Source organism: Sapajus apella, unplaced genomic scaffold (assembly GCF_009761245.1).
Source record: "Sapajus apella isolate SASKATOON/1434 unplaced genomic scaffold, GSC_monkey_1.0 scaffold10, whole genome shotgun sequence".
Classification (NCBI taxonomy): Eukaryota; Metazoa; Chordata; class Mammalia; order Primates; family Cebidae; genus Sapajus; species Sapajus apella.
Genome location: NW_022436950.1, coordinates 39127414 through 39153281, shown reverse-complemented (window position 1 = coordinate 39153281; position 25868 = coordinate 39127414). Strand labels below are relative to the sequence as shown.

At 38.4% G+C, this 25868-nt stretch overlaps 1 protein-coding gene and 1 long non-coding RNA gene across 14 annotated transcripts in view; one reads left to right on the top strand and one right to left on the bottom strand.

Moving 5' to 3' along the window:
• Positions 1-25868, top strand: part of SPATS2L (spermatogenesis associated serine rich 2 like) — a 168404-nt gene that overhangs the window by 83967 nt on the left and 58569 nt on the right. For all 13 annotated transcript variants that reach the window (XM_032278735.1, XM_032278741.1, XM_032278732.1 and 10 more), the window contains 3 exons: positions 18513-18621; positions 22511-22560; positions 25336-25582. In XM_032278735.1, coding sequence (XP_032134626.1) covers positions 18513-18621; positions 22511-22560; positions 25336-25582 — 406 coding nt within the window. The remainder of the gene's footprint in view (positions 1-18512; positions 18622-22510; positions 22561-25335; positions 25583-25868) is intronic.
• Positions 1171-8789, bottom strand: LOC116551976. Its single transcript, XR_004269144.1, has 3 exons — positions 8777-8789; positions 6610-6615; positions 1171-1257 (listed from the first exon to the last, which is right to left on the bottom strand). It is a non-coding gene; the product is annotated as an uncharacterized LOC116551976 (long non-coding RNA).

Below are 25868 nucleotides of genomic sequence, written 5' to 3'. Positions count from 1 at the left end.
TATCTTTACAAACTTATTGGCCATTGAGTAAAAAATAGCAGCAAGATGTCCCCTTTTATGTCATGGCTTCTTTATATAATATCTAAACTCACAGTCATATATTCAAGTGAGAATATGTGTTCCCCAATTTAAGAAGCTCGGTTGGGCGCCGTGGTGCTGACCAAGGATCAGCGGCCTCTTTCCAAATATTTGTTGAGATAGAACAGCTCTTAAAGTTGGACCATGGAAAGGAAAAGTACTTAGAAGAATCAGACTCATAGCAATTGATCCCTGCAAAGCATGGCTGGTGGACAGACCAATATGGTAGGCTCAGCAGCCAACACTAGAGTGTCTAATTCAAAACAGAGATGGCATCATGCCAATAGGGGAAAACAGACTGATCTGCCAGCACACAGATCACAGAAGTTCAGTGTGAATGCTCCATGCATAGGCTTAAGTGCCACATTCATCCAGTCCTCATGAGCAATGTCAGATGTCCACGTGTCAATGAACAGTAGATAGTGTTTTCCCACTGCATTTCCGTAACTTATGAAAATGTTGGCACTATTTTGAAAGAGGGTGATGACAATGGAAGTAGAGCTTCTCTAACTCATTTAGTGAATTCCATCTTCTCATGTCAAAAGGTTAATAGATTTCTCAATAAAATAAATTATAATAAACAACTGAAAATTCTGTTCCTTTATAATTTTTCATTGATTTATTTTAGTATACTTACTGTCTTTAGTTATTAGCTTTTATGGCCTTTTTATAATTCGTTTGTTTCTCAATCTGTCACACAGAGCAATGACATTTTAATTCTGAAAATTAAGAATAATAACAACTGTTACGTCTTAGAGTACAAGCTTGTAGAGATCAGATGAAACATCTATGTAGCATTTTTGATGCAGTATCTAGTCAAGTACTGCAGGAAATGAACTACTTCATAATAAGTGTTGGAATCAAATGAGTTCATCAGTTGTCACTAGTGGGTCCTCTATTGGATGAATTTGAGTAGGTGCTTTGGTGAGGAAATGATTCCTACCTTCATGTAGCTTTTAGTCCAAAGAAGCAGAAAGCTAATTATTTCAGGCTTAATATTCAAGACAACTGAACCTTAAAATTGGCACTCATTTTAACTGTCTTATTTTAAAATGTCTCTATCTTGTTGGATTATAATGATAAGCGTTTAATTGAAAATATAGTCGCAATCAGTGTCTGGTCTCCTCAGCATGACATACATCCCCTGCACGAGTGGACCCCTGTCTACCTTTCACACGTCTTCATGCATCTCTCAGTCACTACCCTGATCTTGAACATGTCTGCCTTCTTTGCAAAAGCTGTTTCCTCTCTCTGGGATGTCCTCCTCAGGGACCCGACTCTTTCCTTTCTCTTTCCCTGCCTGAAATGCCCTTCCTCTGTCATCTGCCTTGTACTTCTGTGGGGGTCTCTGCTTTCTCTACTGCAGCTGTTATTACAGGGAGTGTAATTGTTAGTGGTGGCTCTGTCTCCCCATGTGAGACGGTGTGCTTCTTGGAGGCAGAGAATGAGTCTTACTATTACTATTCTTGTGCCTTATATATAGTTGACCCCCCAGATAGTGTTAGATAAATGAATGAATAATGAATGAATGAACATGCCTGCTTGAATTGTTAAGTTCTTTAGAGACTTCATTTCCCATTTACAATATTTTGCAAAATCTCAAATCTTCTTGAAAACTGAAATGTAGGTTAATGGAAATGTCATCTCTTTTTGCTATTAAATAAAGCATGTTTTAAATTGCTTCTAAAAACAGAAACTTGGGTTACTTAGGTTGACTACCTGTGGTTCTTCAGAAAAGTAGTATGTTTACATAATCATCAAATACAGGTGGTCTCAGGTAGACTTCACAATTCCAAATGAGGTCCTTTGCTGAGTAACCAGTCATATTCTACTGAACGAAATAAATAAAATAAAGGGAGAAAAAAAATCCCCCAAATCTCACTTTGTTAAGGTGAGATAACAGAACAAAATCTTTGGGCTAATCTGATCTTATATTTAGGGCATATTCATTTTTAATAGCTTCTTTTTTAAATAACGTATTTTTAAAGAAATTGAACAGTAGAAATGTATAGATGAGTTCAGTGTAGGGCCTAATAGTCACCATTAGATGATTTCTGTGTGAAACATGTGGGCGCCAAGATAAATTAGATTTATAAATGTTTAAATGTAATTCTTGACTGCATAAGAAAGGATTATTAGAACTGGTATAGACAAAATAGAAATTTCAGTCAGATATTTTTAATGGATTCCCATAAATCAGTTTAAGTAGAATACAATTCAGCAGTAAAACTTGGTGATGTAAAGTAAAGGGGATCTTTGTCTGTAAATGGTGTTAATAGTTGCAAAGTGTCCAAGTATGCACTAATAACCAATTGCAATGAGTGATCCCTAAGCCATGCTAGAGGACCCAGTACACTTGGGAAATGATCTCCAACAATGTAAGGCTGTGGAAGAAGTGTGGAGTTTGGGGACAGAAATCAGATATTATTAGGTGAGCACCCTGAAATAAGTCACTTAACTTTTCTGGGCCTCAATTTCCTAATCTGTAAATTGGACATGATGACAAAATTTACCTCACAAAGTCATGAAGTACAATAATAAATGCAGAGCTGCTTTATGAGCTCTTAACAATATGAACTAGAAAGAATCTGGGGAGCTTATCTGTTTATTTCACAGTTAGAAAATGAAAAAGGAGCTCTAGAATTAACATTTTTGTTCGAAACTCAAAATATAAATTCCTATAGAACCAAGATTAGAAAAAGTAAAAAGACCAAATGAGAAAAAGAACATAAAAGTGGACTTGACTTTTTCCAACTTTATAGCTATTAGTGAGCCTACAAAAAATAAGTGAGATTAGACAATATGATAATATGGAAATGGGGAACAGCTCTGTCTATAATGTCATTGCTGAGCTGTGCCATGTCATTGTGAATAGCTTTTAGCACTGTTAAAGTTATAGAAGTAAATTGGATTATAAACAATAATTGTATAGAATCATTAAAATAAAAAAAGAATAATAGGAAAAAGGAGAAAAGTCTCTCGTCCAGAGAGGTGACATCTTCAAAGTCTCTGCAGATGATGGAAATACAAAGTGTTTATGTCTGTGTGCCCTGGTGTCTGTCCCCAACAGATGAGCAGATGTTTAATTATTTTTGAATAAATATATACTATTTTATTATTTTTTCTTGTAACTCTCTTGGTCAGCATTTTACAAAGTAGTGAAGTATAGTTCAGATCTTTATGTGGGATGGAGTATGGTCAGAAAAACCCAAGCATTTGATCGAAGAGATTTTAGCAGGTTCAGAGAGGATATAGAAGAAACTCATCATTATGCATCTTGAAAATATGAACTCCATTTAATAGATAACTATTTCATGATATTTGAGACAAGTTTTAATGCTATGTAGTTGTTTCGAAAGTGCAAACCATGCAAGTTTTGGGGCAAATTTTGCAGGAATGTTGAAGCCAATTTAGTCCAACCCTTAGATTCAAACAAGAACACAAGCCACACAGCTTTCAGATTTCACCATGGATCAGGTTCTTGTCATCATTTTCTCATAGGAAAGGGTCATTAAATTTCCCCTTCACAAAAAGGAGAAACATTGACAATCGTTGTTGCCTAATGCTTATGTACAGAACTGCTGTTACCGTTGCTTGGCAACCAGAAGAGATTTGACAAGGAGTCTAAAGGAACTGAATGAATAAATGGAAATGTCAGCATCAGTTTCAGGGGATAAGAAGAAATTTACTATTGTAGGATTAGCATCGCATTGCTTTTTGCAGGCTACATGATTGGAATTCACAGTGTTTCTCTCCTGCATCCCCTGCCTCCCCACCCCCACTCCTTCCAGTCTTTCCTGGTAGCCCCTGTGCACTGCGGCTGAGAGGTATATATAAGATAGATGGTTAATGCTAAAGAATACAAGAGCATGTCAAAAATGAAACCCTTTGGCAGCAGGAAAAAGTAACCTCTGTTCCAATCCCGTGGGATTTATAGGTACTTTACCAACATTCTAGTTATTTCTCACCATGATCCTTTGTATTAAATTATTCAATTTTTACATATAAAAAAATGACTATGTTAGAAGGCTATAACAATGGTTTCTTCTGTCCTAACCTTGCACACTGGAAATCTGTTCAGATAGATTAGACAGATAGACAGACCAAAAGATAGATGCATAGATTCAGCCCTTAAAAGTGTATTGCTTGTATTATTATTAAAACCACTTTTTTCTCTGTAAGTCATTGCTTTTTAACTTGATTATAAGCTCCTAATGGACTTTTGATTTATCTGTGTACTTAATAGCTCCTATGATAATAATACATAGACTTTGTGTCCCCCAAATATTGGCTAATTAATCAACGTTAAATAATTTAGCCACTATTGTCTAATGGTAATTCTCAACTCATGAGGAGGAAGAAGGAAGTGAGACATGCTTCCTGGGTCTAAGCCAAGTATTACAATGTCAGTGGGGGAAAAGATAGGTATAATTAGGAAAAAAACCCCACATATTCATGTTCTTTTGATGCCTCCAAGAGGCAGATGCTAAGATGAGATGGGATTAGAAGAGATGGGGAAGAGAGTAGGCAGCCAGAGCAGACAGGGAGAGGCTTTAGACTTCCAAGCAAGTCTGATAGCTTTGAAAGAAGAGGGAAAAGAAAGGAAAATTGAGCAGAGAATGTCTCAAACTTACAATGCAGTATTGAATTTCAGCAGGCTGATGAGGAGTATTTAGGCCAACGTTGCCCGCTGGAGGAATGTTCAGAGATGAGCTTTCACTAGCTCCCAGCCTCCTCAGCTGTTAACTAGCAGTCTCCTGGGGGGAGTGTGGCTGGGGTGCAAATGCACTGGGGGACCCAGAGGAGTGGCAGCTAGGCTGTCAGTCAACTGTGATGATTTCCGTAGCTGCCACAATACTTCAGAGTGTAGCAAAATACACACACACACACACACACACACACACACACACATTTAAAAAGGAAATTGGAATATCTATTTTGGAATTCAATTATATGAGAAAAGCCTGAGATTTTTATGTTTATTGAAAAGATTAAAAGTTTGAGAACCATCATTCTAAAGTAATTAGTAAATTAAAATGCAAACTCTAGATTTCTCATCCTTTAGCAAACCTAGTCATACTGTCACTAGTATGGGGAGTCTTCTTGACTTTTGGGGTAAACAATGATTCAGTAATCTTATTTTCCCTTAAAAGTATACTTTGTTTCAAACTACCTGTAAGGTGACAAAGGGACATCATTATACTGAAGAACTGTGCCCTTTGTGTACAGTGTGTACACATTGTATTGATTCCCTTGGCTTCAATGTTTTAATCTGCCAAAGTATGGGAGTTAATGTAGATGAACTCCAAAATCCTTGGCTGCTCTGTCATTGGATGAACCCGTGGTCTTTCCCACCTCCTACGCACCAGCACCGTAAAAGACCAAAAGGGAGACTGGGCTGCGGATCAAAAAACATGGGCACCAGCCTGAGTCCTGATACAAATTGCCTGCCTCAGGTTGAACTTAGCACATAACCTCTCACTACATCAGTTTCTTGCAAAATAAAGGAACCTGATTAAACCATCTTTAAGGTCCATGTCTGGTTCACTGGCATAAAATTCCTGATGCCCTTTTGTCTTAGGAGTGTTTCAGAACTCTGCTTTTCAGTCCTCGAAGGTAATTTTCAAAAATATATTGAAATGATGATTTAGGATCAATTATATAACTTAATGTTTTTCTTTGTTTTTTAAAAATATTATGCTAAGCATATTTAACATGAAGTTTACCCTCTGATTGTGTTTTTAAATGTACAATACAGTGTTGTTAGCCATAGGCACAGTGCCTCTAGAGCTTACTCATCTTGCATAACTGAAATTTTATACCCATTGAACAGCAATTCTTCATTTCCTCCTCCTTCCAGGCCCTGGAAACCACCATCCTACTCCCTACTTCTATGGGTTTGACTGTTTTACATGCCTCATATGAGGGGAGTCATGCAGTATTTGTCCTGTGCCTGGCTGATTCCACTTCACATAGCATCCTCAAGATTAATCAGTGTTGTCATGTTGTTGCACATTGCAGGGTTTCCTTTTTTAAGGCTAAATCATATTCCGCCGTGTATATCTACCACATTGTCTTTACTCATCTGCCGACGGACAATTGTGGTTTTTAAAAATTTTATTGACTCAAATTTTAATTTTAGGAATTTGGCAAAGGCTGAATGCACAAACTAGTTTTAATTCTTTTTTACTGCCTTTAGAGGAAAAGCAAACAAACTCATAAAATCATTAAGAAAACAAGATCTGGCCAATTAGATGATAATTTTGACTTGTGTTCAAAACATCATGTTCTTTTTTAATTGATCAAACCTGTTCAAATAAAAAATGGTATGTGGGTAAACAAAGTCCCCTTAAAGAGAGAAAGTATGCTTCTAGTTTCCATGGTGTTTAAATCATCAGCTTCCTCCAGACCACATTGAAGAAATATCCAAGGTTAATATAATTTAGAGATTAACCCAACTCCCTTATTCTGGTATTGACTAAAAGGTAATTAACTCCTTTATTCTTGTATTGATTAAAGGGTAATAGTGACTTATACCTTTATGGTACTCTTTATCTGAAAAGTGAATGAGCAGGAAAAAAAAAAAATCCCTCGGGGAGAGTGAATGTCAATAATCACCATCCCCCCCACCCATTCTCCTCCCCTGGAGACTTTAAATTGCAAAGAAAATGAGAAGAAAGATTTTACTGAATATTCTAAGTTAGAAGCAGAAAATTAAAGTGTCTTAGTTTTCTACTCTGATTAAAATACCAAAACCAAAATACCTTGTGAAAATGACATTTTTTTTGTCCTCAATAATAAATTCAAATATAGAATTCATCAGTGATAGTGGCCAGACAGAATATTTACCTAAGTCCTAATACCATGTAGGTATAACCAGCTGGCTAAAAACAGACTTCCAATGGACTCAAGGACTCGGTGTACCCTAAAATTATGTGCAAGTCTAACTGGTAGTTCTGGGAAAATATGAGAAGAATCAAGAACAATTATAGAAAACATGTAGATACATACTGAATATATGCTAGCTAAATGGGTGAAATGAGATACATGTTAAGCTCATTGCTTGTTTAAATGTAGATCAGAGAGACTGTTGCTAACAACGATTTGATAGTTATACCTCCCAGTGTCAGATTAAAAATCAAAATTCTGATGTAAAAAGTTGATCATGAACTAAATTTAAAGATTTAAGACACTTTATTTCATTTTAATTTTACTTTTGTGTGTGTGTATGGGAGACCAAAGTTTTATTATTACTCAAATCAGTCTCCAATTTTACTATTTCTTTAGATAGGAGAGAAGTCCATTTGAGTATCTGTTACTCTGTAAGTCATCAGCTCATTTCTAGGAATTAAAGAAGTTGTATCTAACACAAAGTATCACTTTTCATTTAGTATCATTATAACTGTTAAATAAATTTGCTTTTTTTCCCCCCCAAATGTTCAGTAACTTGACAAAGTATAGATGAATAATCAGTAAAAAGAAATCTGGGTTGTTGATTTTACTATCTTTAACTATTTGAAGCCAACTGTATTTTTCAGACTACAATACTATCTTCCCACATTAAAAGGTGGAGCCTTCCTCTCCCCTTAAAACTGGGCAGACTTTTGTAGCTCGTTGACCAGCATAGTAAGAAGGAAAAAGACTTCCAAAACCAGGTGAATCTGCTTCTTCTTCACCAGGCAGGATATTGCAGTGGCTCTCTGGGCTGCCACGTGTAAACAGTCTGACTGTTCTGCCGTGCTGCAAGGAAGCCCAGACTAGCCCATCAACATAGACCACTTGGAGAAACCTTGAGACTGCACAGAGAGAGGCTCAGACACACTCCATCTGCACTAGTGTCCCTCTCCCCCACCATCCGTCTCCATGAGAGCCCTGGAGGCACACCACTCAGCCAAATTCCTCCTAAATTCCTAGGCCACAGAAATAGTGAAAAATAGATTGTTGTTCTGAGCCACGAAGTTTTAGACATTTGTTATGCAACAGTGGATACCTGGGATACCCTCTTACAGAGAGAGTGCCCTCCTGAAGAGTTTTGCTTTACAGAAAGTAAAACTGTTCCAAACTAGAACTGCTATTTTTGACATTATAATATTATATAAACAATGGAGAGGTGTGAATGAGTAGTTAGCACACTCAGGTAAATGAGTTGACAGGTGAACAGTTATACCTAAAAAGAGATCTGTTCTGTGCCACTTTCTCTCCTTTGCCTCATCCACTATCCCTCACCTATTTATAACTTTTATTATTTCTCACTCCCGGTTCTCAATTCTGGATAGTATTAGAGTCCTTGGGAAAACTTTTTTTTTTTCTTTAAGGAATGCCAAGTCCAAGATTTGATTATCTGGAGTGGGGCTCACGTATAGCTATATTTTGAAAATTTACCATGTAATTCCAGTTTGCAGCCAGGGTTGAGACTCAGTTTGATGCTGTTGGTGCCAAACTCTCTATCCCTAGCTCAGTTCTTTCCTGGAGCTCCAGATTTACAGATTCAGCTGCCTTACATATCTGGACATGGATGCCTCACAGGCTCCTGAAAGAGTAAAGCTACTGGTCCCTTCTTAGGAAATGACCCCACCACATACACAGTTGAGCCAGAAACCAAGGAGTCACCCATATTCCTTCATCTTCCTCATTCCCTGCATCTAGTTAGACACAAATCAATTGCTTCCTCTTAAGAAATGTGTGAGTCTTTTTCTACACTGCCCCATCTTGGTCCATTTTCTCTCCCCTGGATATGGTTGGAATCCTAACAGGCATTCATTTCATCTCCTCCAACACATTTACAAAGAAACTGGAATGACATTTAATATACAAGCTCCTCTCCTGAGTAAAACCCTTCAATGGCTTGCCCTTAGAATAAACCTCAAAATTATAGTAAGGTTTGCAGGGCCTTGCCCACTTTTGCCTCATGCCTTTTTTCTCCAGGGTCATCCACAGTCCCTCCCCCCGCCCCGACCTTTTCATACTTAATGTTCCAGCAGTGCTTGACCTTCATTCCTTTGAGCATCTTCTAGTCATTCAGTCCTATCTGTTCCGAGATGTTTTGCCTCTTCCTGGAGTGCTCCACCTTCCCTCCCATTTCCTTTGCCTAACTATAGTGCTACCAACCCATCATTCTCATTTTAAACTAACTTCAGTCCCTCGAGGGGGCTTCCCTTACTTTCTAGACTAGGACAGGTTTCCTGTTATAGATGCTAGAGTATTACTGCTTTTTCTGTAACATTCATCAAACATTTGCCTTCCTATACTATAAACCCCAATGGACCTGTCACTGCTGCAGTTCAGCTTCTGAGTCTGATGACTGACTAAAAGAATGAATGAACAAGTAAACATGGATTAAAAGATTAATTTCAACTTTGAAGGAAGTTTTTGTGGTAATACTGTGGCCTTTATACTTGGCCATGGCCTATACAAAATTCAAATCAACAAATCTAAATTATAGAAGATGCCAACTAATTTTTAAAATGATACAAAATTGGAAGGAATGGCTAAAACATTCCTGTTTATGATGGGGCAAAATTCAAGGTTCCAAAAGATAACAGCTGGCTGGAATGATGAGTCAGATACTCTTAAACGTTACATATTAACGTTTAAGAAAGATGAACATAGAATCCTACCTTTGCATTCTAGTCATTGCACAAGTAAAGGCCAGGGGACCCTTGTCTCAAACTCAATGTAAGGAGAGTTTGAGTAACCTGCATTTGACCTAGTGATTAATGTGGCTCCTAAAATCACTGATGCCACCTTAGACTCCTTTAATGGATAAACGGGACCCAGCCAAGGTAGGTGCAAGTCTCAGTCCTCTGCTCTAACTCAGCCACTTCTGGAGCAGTGTGCTTCTCTTATAGTGCCATATTTTAACAGGATATGCTCAGAAAAGCTTGATCAGATAGTAAAAACTTGGAAAGCACAGCTTACGGAAAGTTGCAGAAGAGCATGTTTACTCCATGAAGATGGAATTGTGGAGAATACTTTAGTTCTTTTTAAAAAGCAAAGGGCTGGACTGTAGAAAAGGGGTTATATTTACACGCCAGGAAGCACACTGGGATCACGGACTGGCAATGTCTCACATCCCTTCTCTGAGCATGTCCTTATCCTCGACCTCTCTCATCTTCTATCTCTCTTTAACATCTGTTCTTCTCATCCCTTTGCCTGTCTCTAGTCCTCCAATTCAGCCTCCCCTCTTCAGAGACTACAGATGCCTTCTTTAGCCACCTTAGTGATACTCAGCCCCTGTGTTTCTGAGCCCAAAAATCTGCCACTACATTTCTTACAGTTTGTAACTATGGGTCATTCCTTTTCTCTGTTCCTGCTTCTGGCTTGTTGAGAATTGCTGGGGAAAGCCAAGCCAATCGGCACCATAACAGATCTGTGCAGTCCAACACCGTGGACCTGCAGGCCTGCTCGGCATTCCGTCATTCATCAAGGTCATTTCCTATCTCAGTCCCATTAGGGCAGCTCTGCATCTTTCTCCACTTTTTAAGCCCCAAAGCGAATTCTAAAACTCTCATGCAGAGGAATAGTTTCCATAAATTTGCCCTTCACAATCTGAAACTTTTATTGTGTCTTCACTCCTCCTTTCTCTGGATTCTTAGAAAAACAGAGAAGAACCTCCCTTCCATTCCACATGGGTTTTAATGATGTTTCTCTTATTTTCTGTGGGAGCTTCTTTGATAATTTATCTCCTCTCTTCACACTTCTAATTCTTTCTCACTGCCATCTCCTTCCCTCCATCAGTAAACACGCTCAAGCACTTTGGGGAGCTTAATTGTGCAATGACTGTTGAAAGATAATTAGAGAGAGGAAAAACCAAGCTGGAGAATCCCATTAGGATGCCTTTTCCAGAGTCCAGGTGAAAGATAGGGGAACCTGTCTGGGTTAATGAAAGAAAGAATAGACAGCAGGTAAGATTCAGAGAGGATGTTGTTACCAGAATGATGTGCCAGTTATTTATGACTTTGCCTTATTTTCCCTGCTGTTTTGTCAGCTTGTTGGATGCAAAGATGTGTCAGATTCATTTCACTTTCCCTCACAGAATGTGGCTGAATGAGTGAATGGCTAGAATTTCCCCAAACGTTTGGGGAGAGGGTTGCCATCTGGAAGGAATATTTTTTTAAAAGGTGATAGTTGGTGGGATAGAAAAAGATATCTCCTTATAAGGAGGGAGGAAGCAAAGAGCAGTCCTTTGTTTCTCAGAGTGTGGTTCATTGCTTTCATTTCTAGTTGCTGCTGTAACAAACTGCCACAATTCAGCATTATTCTGTCCACATCCCTGGACACGCAGATATCAACTGGGAGCTTATTAGAAATGTAGAATTCAGGCCCCACCCTAAGCCTCTGAATCAGAAACTTCATCCCAGTTAGATCCCCAGGTGATTGGAATGTATTTTAAAGTTCAAGAAGCCGCAACTAGACTGTCTCTAAGATCCTTTCCACTTTTACTTGCCATGATTCTATAAAAACTGTATTTTTTCCCATCTTTAAATCTGTATTATTTTTTTTTCCTCTTGGTTTCCTGCCAAAAAAAAAAAGTTAATTCTGATTTGTACTCCTGGTGTTAATTCCCCAAAAGTCAGCCAAGTAGAACATGGCAACACCTCATGCATGTTTTTTGCTGGCAGGAAGTAGATGCTAGAAAAGGCAATTAAATTATGGAATTATCCATGATGCAAAGGTACTGGTCTGCAAAGAGTATTTTCTTCCCCAAGAAGATTCATAGGAAAACTGCCTACATTACTGTGTAGATAATATTAGTGGCCCAGCAAGTGAAGCAAAGCGTACACAGATGAGCTGTTTTTAAGGCATCTCTGAATGGCTCAGCATTTGAGAAATGTGACCAAAGCTGATTATAAAATTCCTTTCAAAGTTGCAGGAATGGCAAACCCATAAATAACTCCAGTTCCCATTGGTGTGAGGAAGAGGTTGCTGGCTGTTTGATTGCTGTCCTTATCGTAGGGGATAAGGTTAAGCTCACCTCCAAGATTGCAAGCTTCTCAAGGAAGGACCCAGCCATATGCTGTGCCTGGCACCTAGGAGGCACTCCATACGTTTTGGGCTTGAATCCATTAAGCTTTTTAATAGTGTGTAGTACTTAATTCTTAATTAGAGATGCACTTAAAAATGAGTAAGTAAAACTGGAATATGTCAATAACCATCTTACTAGACTCCCTGCTTCATTTTATTCATTCGGTCATTCATTCAACAAACATTTATGAATCAGATACTGAATGGCAACTATTGTTCTAGACCCTGTGGATATAAAGATATGCTTCTTGTCACTCAGCAGAATAAGAGTCACATGAGTAAATAATAGTGGCAACATTAGTGCTGGGGAGAAGTGTGTGAGCAAAGCTCTGAGGCCTCTCTTCTCCCAGCTGCCGTGTACATTCTAATGGGACTTATCTTTAAAATCTTCCTTTTCTCACCTTTGCCAATCAGATTAATTATTTAGCTTTATTATTTTTATTTCCAGCCCTGGCTATTAATGTGGCCTCCAGACACACCATACTTGCTCTAGAAAATGAAACCTTCTCAAACTAGCACAAGTACAAAAAAAGAGGTTATTATTATAAAGGTCTGTCAACGTTTCATGAGACTTCAGGAAAAGTTAAAGGAGCAGGAAAGAGAGAAAGTGAGGCAGCTGCAAGTCCAGCCTCCTTCATCTGCACTCCAGCTTCTCTCCCTTTGTGTTGAATAGCTCAGACCTTTAAGGCAGAGGGTCTGATTGACTCACTTGGTCTTTTCTAGCCAGGCCACTTCCTGACCACTGTAATTCATTGTACTGTGTTCTGATTACTTCCTTCACAGCACTCACTTAGCACAAGTTGCAGTGACATATTTTTTATTTCTATGTTTATATCCGTTTCCCTCTCTAGTTTTGGCAGTGGCCATATCTGTTTTGTTACTGCTGTATCCGGCCACTAGTGCAGTGCCTGATCATAGTAGACATTTAGTAAATAATTAAGTGAAAGAAGAAGAGGGGGACAAAACCACGTTAACCACCCTAAAGATAGACTTTCTTATCACACCAGTCACACCATAGAGAGGGGAAAAGCAGGGACAGAGTCTTGGGTCCACTGACCCCTTAGCAAGTCGGTAGAGGAAGGAGGTTCTCTAAGAAGAATAGTAGATAGGGTAGTCTCCCCCAAATATATCTTGACCAACATTCAAGCCACATGGTCCTTCTACTTCAAAGCCACACCTGGGGAGACCTCTCTCCTTTGTGGCTCAATGCAAATGCTCCCATTTTTTCTTTTTAAAATTTATTGAGTAGCTAATATATGCCAAATTCTATATGAAACACTTTACAGGCATCATCTCCTTTCATTGTTATATAGGCTCCAGAAGATAATACCCTCATTTTACAGCTACAGAACCAAGTTTCAAAAATGTAAGTCAGTTCACCCAAGGTCATAGAGCTAGCATGTAGCAGAGCCAAGATTAGAGCATAGGTCTATCTAATTCCAGTGCTTCTTCCATGACATGTGGCTCTCTATGAAGTACTCTCCCTTACTTGGGCAAACTTAATTCCTTCTCTGTAGCACCACAGTACCCTGTTCATAAAGACAGTACAGCACTTATTACCTGCTTTTATTGTAGATATTTCTGGCTTCACTGCTAGATTGTGCCTCCTTACAGTGGAACTATGTCTGGTTTTTCTTTGTATCCTCAGTGCCTGTCATGTATTGGGGGCTCAGCCAGTGTCTGTCTGCTGAGCTGAGTCTTGGAACGATAGACAGGCAGTTACTGAAAAGGCAGTTACTGTGCCTTTTCATATTTTTAAAACTCCACAAAATGCCATAAGTACCTTATTCTACAGAAGTAAAATTGTAAGAATGTTGAAGTCTCATAAATATTCCTCCAGTCTCTGTTACTGAAATTCAAAGAACATATATATGTTCTCCCTACCCATATAAATCTTAATGATATCAGTCAAATGAGACCTGCCCACTGTTACCATGGGTGGCAGATGCCGAGTGCTGGGATGGTTCACGCATGCTGGTGGAGTCTTTCTTTGACTCAGAGCAGCCACCTGGTATAGCACAAGTTGGCATTCTCTCACTCAACAAATATGTATTAAATACCTACTACATGCACCATATTAGCCGTTTGTGAATGGGCATGGTGATTATCCAAAAATGGCCAAGATGAGGATTCTGCCCTCACGTTGCCTACCATCTGGGAGACACGACACATACACAAATACTTGAGCTATAAAGGAAAAAGGGCTAAGTGTTAAAAGACTCTTGCTGTCCAAGGGCTATAGAGGTTGAGGCAAAGATGACCTCTGGCAGGGAGGATGGAGAAGAATTTCATGGGACACATGGCATTTCACCTGGAATGTGAAATTCAGACACATCTTAGAAAAGCCCAGCCTAGGGGTGGGGGTTCCAAACTGGGCACGGGGAGCTTGTCTGTGAAGGGGTAAAGTCAGAGACATTTAGAAAGCAAGTTAGAGCCCAATTGTTGCTGGCCTTAAATGCCAGGTTGCAGATATTTAAATTTATTCTTAAGTTCTTAGGGAAGAGGGTAAAATGGTCACGAATATACTTCAGGAAGAACAGCCGCCTGGGACTGAATTGCAGGGGAGAGACTGGAAGCAGAGAAAGCAGTTATTTTATGTTTATTTGATAATGCCAGGTCTTTGCTGATCACACAGCTGTGTGGGCGGATTGAAAACTTAGGTCAGAGCCACTTTTGAAACTCAGACATAGTTTAAGTGACTCATCAGGAAGCCAAGAAGAATTTCCAAGGGTCATCACAGGCTCAAAAGATGCACAGTATGAATGAGGAAAACTGTTAACAGATCTTAATCAGACAGCTCAGGTACAGGGGAGGTAAGTTGGTTTGGGAAACTGAAACCAAACAACATCCATGAAAGTCACACTGCCTCGCTGCCCAGTTAGTGCATGCAAAAGGCCAGCAGGGCAGGCTTGAGGCACAGTGGGGCAGAGCCTGCAGAGCCATATAGGGAAGGCCCAGAGAGAGGAGAGGATCATGATTAAAATGCTCAAGAGGTAGCATCAAAACATCATGCTATTTCTCGATAGCACATTGACTTTGCCAAACCATAGTGAAATTAGTAGAAGTGAAATAGGAGAACATAACTTTGGGAAGGTAAAGCAGTTGCTAAATGAACCGCTAACTAGCCATCTTGACTGTCACCCAACAGCGGCTGCCTGGTGGGACCACTTTGCTTATGGCATGAGAGCCCTTTAGGGGTGCAGTCAAGTGCAGCTTCAAACAGTGGCTTACGTGTTAGCCTGTGCTGTGGCAATGAAGTAAAAGGCTGTGTGTGTGAAGCTGCGCCAGAAACAGCCTCTGCAAAACAGCCGCTGCGGGCGTGAATTTGATGAGTTCTCCGTATGCAAACTACCATTAGTCACGCTTTGATTGATCCATTCCTCCAGGAGCATCCGTCCTCAGAAGCCTGGTTTCCAACTGCAAAGGCAAGCCTTTCAGCACAACCTCACTATAACTCTTCCTTGGTCATCCACACCTTACAATTAAAGCTCTTCATAATGAGGGCTTTTTTTTTTTTTTAGATTAAAATGCTTAAACCCTTTTTAATACCCCTGAATTATGAGTAGTGACACAGTGAGGTTCCTTTATTTTTATGTGCACATGTGAGTTCACACAACTTCTCCATCTTTCTCAGAGACATTTCCATAGGAAAATAAACATAGTGGATTTATAAATAGCAGGCTGATAAATAATGCTGCTCTCTCCACATTACCCAAGCCAAGTGATTAGAGCAGAAAGAGGGGTTGGCCCAGAAATTTAGTAGAATTAAACATTAATATGTAATACCCAAGTATAAGCAGAAACTATTTTTCCCCTTTTATCTGTAAAACTTGGAATACCTGTCCTAATTAAGTGTCTTCCTCCAGGAATTGTATACAATATTCAGTTAGATTTGATATCAAAACTCAGTTATTGTCAATTTCCTAAAGATACAGTCAGTGCTAGAATACACAAAATGACACGGATAGATAATGTTTTCTGTGCACATCTGACCATGGTTTTTGTTTTTCTTTTGAAAGAGGATAGGCAAGAGTAGTACCAACATCTAAAAAGGAAGCATCTCTACAAGTAGTGGTTTATTTCGTGTTTTGCTTTAACATAATACAACCTTGTGTTTTGCAGGGGAGAGATTGGAGGCAGAGAAAGCCATTATTTTATGTTTATCCCATAATTCTGGGTCTTTACAGTTTACATAGCTGTGTAGGTGGATTGAAAACCTTTGTCTAATGTAACTATAATGTAGTTAATATAATTTGTATTATATTATTTAGGTGTGCCTGATGTGGTAATAATGATAGTGATTATTAAGAAATTTTATAATATGAACTAAGCCATAGTGGCTTCAAATAAATGCTAGATTTTATTTAAAAGAGCTATACTGGAAGGGTAACACAATCTTTAGGCATAACTCCAGTGCGCTAGTAACAATGAGCCAGATATTGTGTGTTGTTGGACACATTCTGTTAGTGACCTTTCTGGGCTGGATGGAGGATTTTTTGTTTTTGTTTTTCTCCCCATCTTGGCCTTTCTCTCTTAAAAAAAAAAAATCAACAAAAAGATAGTTGAGGGATGCTCCTAAGAATAAAAATCCTTTGTATAGCCATGTAGGCCCTGTGCAATCTGGTCCCTGCCCAGTTCGGGCTTCGTCTTGTACTCTAGAAGCCTACCCTCTGCCTCCCTTCCTAATCACCTCCAGCTCCTCCCTCATCATCCGTGCCTCGCTCCTCACTCATGCTGTTCTCTATGGCCAAAATGTTTTCCCTTCCCTTCCCATCCATCTCTTCTCACTCATCCTCCATCCAGGTCTCAGTGGATAAAGTCATATAAAGTCAAGTCTCCCTGTCATGTGATTTTATACCACTTACATGGAATGTATAAGCATATATGTATGCAATCATTTGGTCAATGTGCAAATCCTCTTCCAGTCCCTAAGTTCCAGGAAGTCTGATGGCTTATCACATAATAGGTATTCAAAAAATACTCACAGAATTGAATTTTTAAAGAAGACAGCAAAAGTGAGAAACAGCTTAGATTTGAAGAAGTTAATTTTTTTTCAATGGATGCTAGAAAAACTAAGAACCATAAAATGTGAGAATAGAAAATAATCAAGAAATCTTGAGTCACACACATACAAATATATATATATAATATTAGAGTCCTTAGTAAAACTCAAATATTTAGCATTTATAAAATGTCAAGATTCAAAACCAGCTTTCTAATCTATAGTGTCAGCACCTTTACAGTCATATACCCACCCCTAGCTTGTGCTGGGTGAGTACATGACAGTAGCTTGTGCTGTTGTCTCATTACAACCTAAATACTCTTACTGTAGATCTGTGTGGAATAGGTGGTCTGTTTTCTAACATAATCAGGAAATAGGCTATCCTGTTCAATTAAATGTTCATGTCAGTAGCATCACATTACGCTTGCCATACCCATATAATCCATATTCCGTGAATCCAATTGTACTAACCTGCATTTAACTCTAAAACCAACTGGTCATAATTTAACTGCTGTTGAAAACATCTGAAGATTGTACAGTGCTTTAATAATCGCTTACCTTTGGACAATGCAATACTCTAGTATTTGTCAGTAGCAGCTGCAGTAATCCTTGTGATAGAAAACTGGGTGAACCTGGTTTTACTAAAATCAATAGAACATTCTGTAGTTATACAAGTACTGTGAGATAAAGGTCAATTCTAATGGTCAAGAAGAAAGAATATATGCTAAATTTGACTAAGAAAGATATATATGTCATTAAACATTGAATATAAGCTTTAACCTATTGAAATCCTTGTGCATATATGTATTTACTTTTACTGTTTTCAATGTTTGATTTTCAGAAGTGTGTTCAAGAACATTTTTTGGACTGTAGCTAAGATTACCATTTCAAAAATACAATGCTCCACATTTTTTGTATCTTTAAACATTAATGGAATTTCACAGCACATTTCTGTGACCCTCAAGATGACTGTTTCCACTGTGCAGATAGAGAAGCTGAGGCATGAGGCTATTTCTGTACATTTTCTAAAGAACCCCCTGAGCCAGTGGAAAGGAAGCCTGAGACAGAAAAAGACTCTGTGTCCTCACTGAGAACACATCTTGTATGCATCTGTAGTCTTGGGGGAGGGTAGATTGCAAAACCAGAGTTGGCTTTTCACACATGCTCCTACACTTCTACAAGAAGATCTTTGTAAAAATGTGTACACAAATAAAGTGGGTATCAAGGCGATTACCAGGATGAATGTTCACTGGTCTGGAATGCCTTGATTATGCTTGATGGCAAGAAGGTAGATAAGTTGGCTTTTTGAGGCCTTTCTAATAGTTATAATTCTATCCAGTGGGCAAATCATAGATAAAAAATATTTAAAGTGTTCACCTTTCTATTTCTTTTTTTTTTTCCTTTACAGATCTATGCAGTTAGATCAGTTGTTCCCAACAAAAGCAATAATGAAATAGTCCTGGTGCTACAACAGTTTGATTTTAATGTGGATAAAGCTGTGCAAGCCTTTGTGGATGGTAGGTATACCTGTGTCCTGGAGCTGAAGATGTTAGAACTAAATATTCCAGATAGTCCATATTTTTTTCCTTAAGTGAACTGACTGTCTATTCATTATGAGTACTTTAGGTCTCATAAAAATGTGCTAGGCTTCACATGATCACACCACTGCACTCTAGCCTAGGTGACAGAGTTAGACTCTGTCTCAAAAAAAAGATGCTAGATCTTAAAAACATATAAACATACTCAATAAGAATAGAATAAAAAGTTATTTTTCTCTCTTTAAGGAAAAAATGAGTCAGTTTTCAAGGATATTGATTATAGTGCTGCTAATTTCCTTGCCTACCCGTCATTCCAATTTGATATTAAATGTGTCCTTGGCCAGCAGTGACTCATGCCTGTAGTCCCAGCACTTTGGGAGGCCAAGGTGGGCCGATTACTTGAGGCCGGAAGTTCAAGACCAACCTGGGAAACATGGCAAAACCCTGTCTCTATAAAAAATAAAAAAATTAGCCAGGCATGGTAGTGCATGCCTATAGTCCCACTTCTCAGAGGCTGAGGTGGGAAGATGGCTTGAGCCCAGGAGGCAGAGGTTGCAGTGAGCCGAGATGGCGCCACCGCACTCCAGCCTGGACAACAGAGTGAGACCCTGTCTCAATAGATAAAGAAATAAAGAAATGTGTTCTTTATGTGATGTCATTCTTATAAATGGAGGATAATGCATTTTGGTCCTTATCTGGAAAGCTTCTCCAACCAGCATAATTCTACTTGGCTTTATGACTGGGATTATTAAACTTGATGCTTATATAGTCTAAGAGGACTGGTTTATTCTTTAATGTCTTTAGTTTGTGATTTTTAGATTGCCAAATTAATTGCAATATCAGCTTATCTTATCCGCCTCTAAAATCTTTTTGCTTTCTTTAAAAGAAATTGTTTTTTAGGTAGTCCATTTCCAGAGATGTTACAAAATCTAAAGTCTCAGAAATATGTTATCCTATAAAGTTACAACATAATGCTTTAGATTTCCGTAAATTATGGGGAAATTCTCCTCTCCTAATCAAATTAAACAAGTTCCAGTTTTGAACAAAGATCTCTTGCTTATCCTTAGTTATCATGTCTTCTGTCCTGGTATTAGTTTCTATTTTGTAAATATGGGCAAGCTACACATAATCAGTCAAATAAGGTCAAGGAAGACCTGCCAGCACATTTCTCAGTTGTATCCTATTTACAGTTTGTCAAGGACAGTTTGATTTACTTATTTTCCTAGGAGTAGAGTAACCTTCCTGAGTTTCTAAAAGTATAATTGCGTTTCAGGGCAAGGTCTTGGAACCAAGCAATATGCTCACATTCTGATATCAGCAGTCAAGGTGCAAGGTCCTAATTGAATTAGCAAATGATTATCATTCAGTAGACCTATAAGCAAATCCATGGTGCATAACTTTCCTCACTGTTTTTCCCTGGTTCATATACTAACAGATATATAATTTTTAGTCACAAGAAGCAAATAGTAGAGAATGCAGTATTAATCTGACTTTGCAGCATTCGGTGCAGTTTGTCTCAAAACGTACTGGGAAATAAGCACATCCTGGGTCAGATACTTTCTCTTTTCAGGTTTTACTTGCCAACATCACTGGCATGGAAAAAAAAAAGCTTTAGGGAAGGAAAAAGGCTGTTTTCCCCATTCTTCCCTACCCCTACTTGGACTGAGGCCCACCATATTCCTTATCATGAAAGTTTTTATTGCTGAGTGATCTTGTTGAGATGCACAGATGTGCAGTAACTGATGTACTGTCATCAAATCTGTTTGTATTTAAACAGAGCACCTTGCTTGTCCTTGAAATTTTCACCTTCTCAGTGTTGAGATCTCATTAATAAAACTCATTGATTGCTGAGAAGCCTCATGGGAAGTCATTTTGGTTGGGGAGCAGTAGGAAAACTTGTTTTAAAACCACTGGGTGCCAGGCAGGTGACTCATGCCTGTAACCCCAGCACTTTGGAAGGTCAAGGCAGAAGGATTGCCAGGAGTTTGAGACCAGCCTGGACAACATGACGAGATACTGTCGCTACAGTTTTTTTTTTTTTTTAATTAGCCTAGAGTGGTGACACATGCCTGTAGTCCCAGCTACTCTGGAGGCTGAGGCAGGAGGATCAGGTGAACCTGGGAAGTCAAGGCTACAGTGAACCATGTTTGCACCACTGCACTCCACTCCAAAAAAAAAGACTGAGCGTCAAAAATATTTATTAGGAGTCATTTATGAGGCATACAGAAAGCAATCTGAATGGCTGAAAAACTCCAAGCAGTTTCAGGATAATTAAAATTTAATAATAACAGTTTCAAAATCCTCTAATTATGGGTATTTCTTCTTCAGAATTAGTCTCTAAAGCTCATTGTCCAAATTACAAATAGAATGTATATCAAAACATGAAAATTAGAGGACCAATTAAATATGGCAGTTGTGAAAGCAGTAAGCAACTCACCACCATTTTCCGATTAAAATGATGAGTATTTAGCATTTTTAAATTTTAGTTTTATTTAGAAAACTGAAGCATAGCTATAAGAACTGCCCTTATTATTATTAACCAAGACTTACCAAGAAACCTAATGAAAGGGACTTTCTAAATATCTTCAAAAGGAAAATGCTGTGAAACATTAATTCTCTGGACAAATTAGAGAAAGACCACCCAGTTAATAAAAAGTCTGAATTATAGCGTACTTTTAGGTGCAGACTTATTATTTCAAGTGCATGCAACTCAGACAAGTCTAAGAGGGTCATTGAATTGGAAACTTTAAATAGATAGGAATAATTAGCCTGTCTAAACATTAGTCAAAGCCATATGGCCTTCTGCTTGTCTAACAGTGACAGTAGACTCAATAATTGGGACCCTACTAATTTGAAATTTATTATAAAGACCAGCCTGAAATTGATCTTTGTTTAGCCAACATACTCCTTGTAGAGATCTATTAGTATATTCAGATTATATGAGAATGCTTAAAATTGTTAAAAGAATACGTTTAAAAGAGCTGTCCTCTTTTAGAAATGCTGTGCCTATTTGAAAACAGCTGGTATCCTCATTACTAATAATTTGTTATTGAACCTACCTTCAGCACAATTGGAATGAATGAATGAACTTCGTTAAACTATGCAGAAACATGGATTGCAGCTGGTCAGCAATAAAACATTTTTTTAATGTCTTGTAATTTAATTAGGCATTTAATTTATATATGATTTAATATAATTTAATTAGGTATCTTCTCTGAGTCAGTACAGTTCCATCTATATGTGTGAATGGGATGGACAGAACCTGGGGCCCAACTTTTCATGTAATGAACTTTTTTTGGTTTCAAGGTAGAAGCCCTATAAAGACCACATCCCATCCCTATCCATGCTAACCCTAGAGAAACTAATATTATAATATGTCTTCCTCATCCCCCTGCCAAATGTGAACATATGAGTAGGGAAGGAAAAAGTGAAGAAATGGCCAAACAGAAAGCTGTGATTCACATTGTTAATAATACTCAGAATCCCATATTTGGTTCAGAAGATTATAGGTATTTTTATTCATATATCAAACAGAATAATTTTAATTCTACCTATGGCAACAAAGCTGCTGGAAAATTCTCAAGATATATTTCATTTTCCCTAAGATAATATAATGATAAAAAAGTAAGCTTCATGTAGTGAGGCTTAATATTTTGATAAAACCAAGATCATACAGTAAATTAAGTGAAAATCTGGGAAATAAAAGATGAAACTGGCATTTTTATTAAGATAGGATGTATCAAAACAAATGAAAAAGCAAAAAAAAAAAATTAAAAAATAACTGCTACCAAGATGGAAAGACAGAGGTGAATTTTGGGTGGTGTTTCATGATGTGAATATTTGTTGAAGATTCTTTGTCTTTATCTAGGCAGTGCAATTCAAGTTCTAAAAGAATGGAATATGACAGGAAAAAAGAAGGTAAGATTAATATTGCTTGTAAATTGGTAACATCTTCAATCAAAACCTTCATGGTTGTTATCATTTTAACAAGGCTGCCAATTTTATGCTTCTTTCAAATATGTTAATATACACCCAGAAAACTTCCAAATTCATGACTCTCATAAATTACCAGATACTCTCACTACTAATGCCTTTATTTTCTGCTCGGTGTTTTTAATGACCAGGTGTGCTTAAGAAGTCCCAGAGTTGTTTTCTTTTTTAAGTATAAACGGTAGCCCAGCTGGAGAATTCAAAGGATTCAAAACATTAACTTGCATGAACACATCCTGTAGCACAAAGAAAAAAATTAAGGAGTGTTTTAAAGATACTTGAAAAACTCTAAATATATTTTCACATGTTTTTCCACCTGAAAGAATCTGTCTAAGGCTGCTCTGAGATGCTTTTTTGGCTGAATTCTAAGGTAGATCATTAATAAAAGAAGAAGAAAAGAAAATGCCTTAGAACCATAGTAAGTAAGGGGCCTTCTTGAACACTGGCGTATTACTCTTTGAGAACAAAGGGAAGGGGATTTTACTGTGTCCCATTCAAATTGATTTGCTTTCTTGTCGAGTCACAAAGGGCCTGGGATTTCTGGGAGCTCCCGAGCTGTGTCTCTGCATACACACTAGCAAAAGTGTGCCGCTCCTTTCAAAGTAATTGTTCCACTCATTCCTGCTATGGCACAGCAAGGCCTGTGTTTTGCTTTTCCCAGGATATAGTACGCCAGTCTATCCCTTCCCATGGGAGAAGATCACAGGCCTGCAAAACAGGTTCTGAACAAACAATAACACAGTATTACTTTCATAAAACCCGAAGATTACTAAAATTACAGGAATCATCCTTTCCTGTTTTTTCTCCTCCTAGTTTCATGTAGAATAGGAAAATTATGAGATTTTTTTTTAACCTTTGTATGCCACCATCTTTGACAATCTCTGCTTATCTTTAATCATAGCTTCTCAGGCCTCTGTGTAAGATGAACATGATTTGCAAGTGATTGAAAGGCAGTATTTAGACTTACATAGAAAAATTTCAAAAGTGTGGTTCGGGTATTAGATTTTTCTGAAGTGAAGAAAAGAGCAGACAGCAGCTGCAGACCCAACTCATTACTGAGTCTCCCTCCTGGAGGTTGAAAAGGAAAATGGTCTCCCAGCCAAGTAGATGTGAGGCTTAAGAGCCAGAAGCTGCTGCGGGTGTTTGCGGGGGAATAAGTCCCACTGGCCTATATTTCAACCTGGGACACACCTGTCACCTAGGAGAGCACTTACCAGGGCATGATTGTGGTTCCAAAGGAAAAGAGAGCAAGGAGGAGAATTGAAAAGAGAAAACAGTTACTTTTTACTTCTTTTCTAAACGTGTTGAGGAATGAAGACAGGCTGATGTTCAGCTGGCACTCACTCATTCAGGAGGTGGGACAGGGCCTTCCTTATGGATCAGCTGTCTGTTCCGATTGGCCGGGGCTGGTACCATACTGCTTGTTAAGTACATTGAATATGAACTGGGTACAAAACAACGTCAAGTCAAGCGTACAACATAATTAGGAACAACATCTTCTTAATTTTCTTGATATTCTTATGTATTCACCATTAGGGCATTTTAGGAGAGATATAGTAAAACTCTGCATTTTAGACTCCTGTGATATTACGGATCTAAAAAATTTCACTTGTATAAAATTCAGGGTAGTGTTATTTCAAAGTAAATTAAATGAAGCCTTGTAACGCTGTTACCGAGAGGTCTGGGGGCTTTCACACCAAAAAATGGGGGACTTATATCAGTTTGCCAATACCTTGAAGCTGTTGTCTGCTCAAGGTGAAATATTCATGAGGATGGCAGGGCAGGTAGGTCATGCCTGCAATCCCAACACTTTGGGAGCCAGAGGTAGGAGAATCACTTGAGCCCAGAAGTTGGAGACCAGCCTGAGCAATATAGGGAGACTCTGTATCTACAAAAAAATTTTTTAAATGCTGCATGTGGTGGTGCATGCCTTAGTAACAGCTACTCAGGAGGCTGAGGTACGAGGATCACTTACGCTCAGAAGGTTGAAGCTGCAGTGAGCTGTGATCATGCCACTGAATTCCAGCCTGGGTGATAGAGCCAGAGTGAGACTTTGTGAAAAAAAAAAGTGATGGGGATGCTTATGGATCCTGTGGCTACCTGAGGCTTCCTAGACACAATGGTGGCAATTCCAGGAATCTCCTGGTTGATTGGTTTCTATTTCAGAGACCCAACCTGGACATTAACAACCTACCTTCTGTGCCCTCATTTTACAAGAACAAGTTGCCTGCCTTTTCCCTAGCAGGTCTCCCCTTTACCTCTCCTTCTCCTCAGCAGATACGAACCTTAGTATCCTCCTTGCCTCCCCAGCATTCACCACTTTGAGATGAGAGCTACTCCCTAATGGCAGGATAACTGAAATCAAGTTTTTTCAGGACAGTTATCACAAGATTTTATTATAGAGCCTCAAGTTGCTCAAATATTTAATCAGCTATTTAAACCATTCCTGTTGGCTTTTTCTTCCTTTTATTGGAAACTTCATGTTTATTGTGTTTATAAGGTGAAAGTTTATACAACTTACTGTAAGAAAGAGGATATTTAAATTAATTTGGGTGGTTAATAAAGGTATAAATATTATTCATCCAGTCTATTAGAAGAGCCAGGAACCAAAAAAGATAATTATCTAATTTTCACCTCTCAGATTCACCTTATATTTCAAGGGTCTGAGCTGAATATTATTTTCTCCTTTGTTTCTCGTTCTAGAACAATAAAAGAAAAAGAAGCAAGTCCAAGCAGCATCAATGCAACAAAGATGCTAAAGACAAAGTGGAGAGGCCTGAGGCAGGGCCCCTGCAGCCACAGCCACCGCAGATTCAAAATGGGCCCATGAATGGCTGCGAGAAGGACAGCTCCTCCATGGATTCTACCAACGAGAAACCAGCCCTTAACCCTCATGAGAAAAAGATCTCAATACTTGAGGAGCCTTCAAAGGCACTTCGTGGGGTCACAGGTCAGTAATGCTTAAGTACAATTGCTTAGCTTAGGAAGATATAGATGAAAAAAGCACAAAGGGAGCTCATTGGGGCTACTATTGATTCTGTTGAAAATAGAAGATTGTTTTTCTGCTGTGTGTACAATTCAGCCTTCCAGAAGCCAGGATAGGGGGTGAAGAGGAATGTAACAGGGCACAGAATAAATGCTCAATCTATCAGTACACCAAGTCAGAGGATTTTTTTTTCTCTCTTTTTTCTTTCTTTCTTTTTTTTTTTTTTTTTTAGGCTGGAGTACAGTAGTGT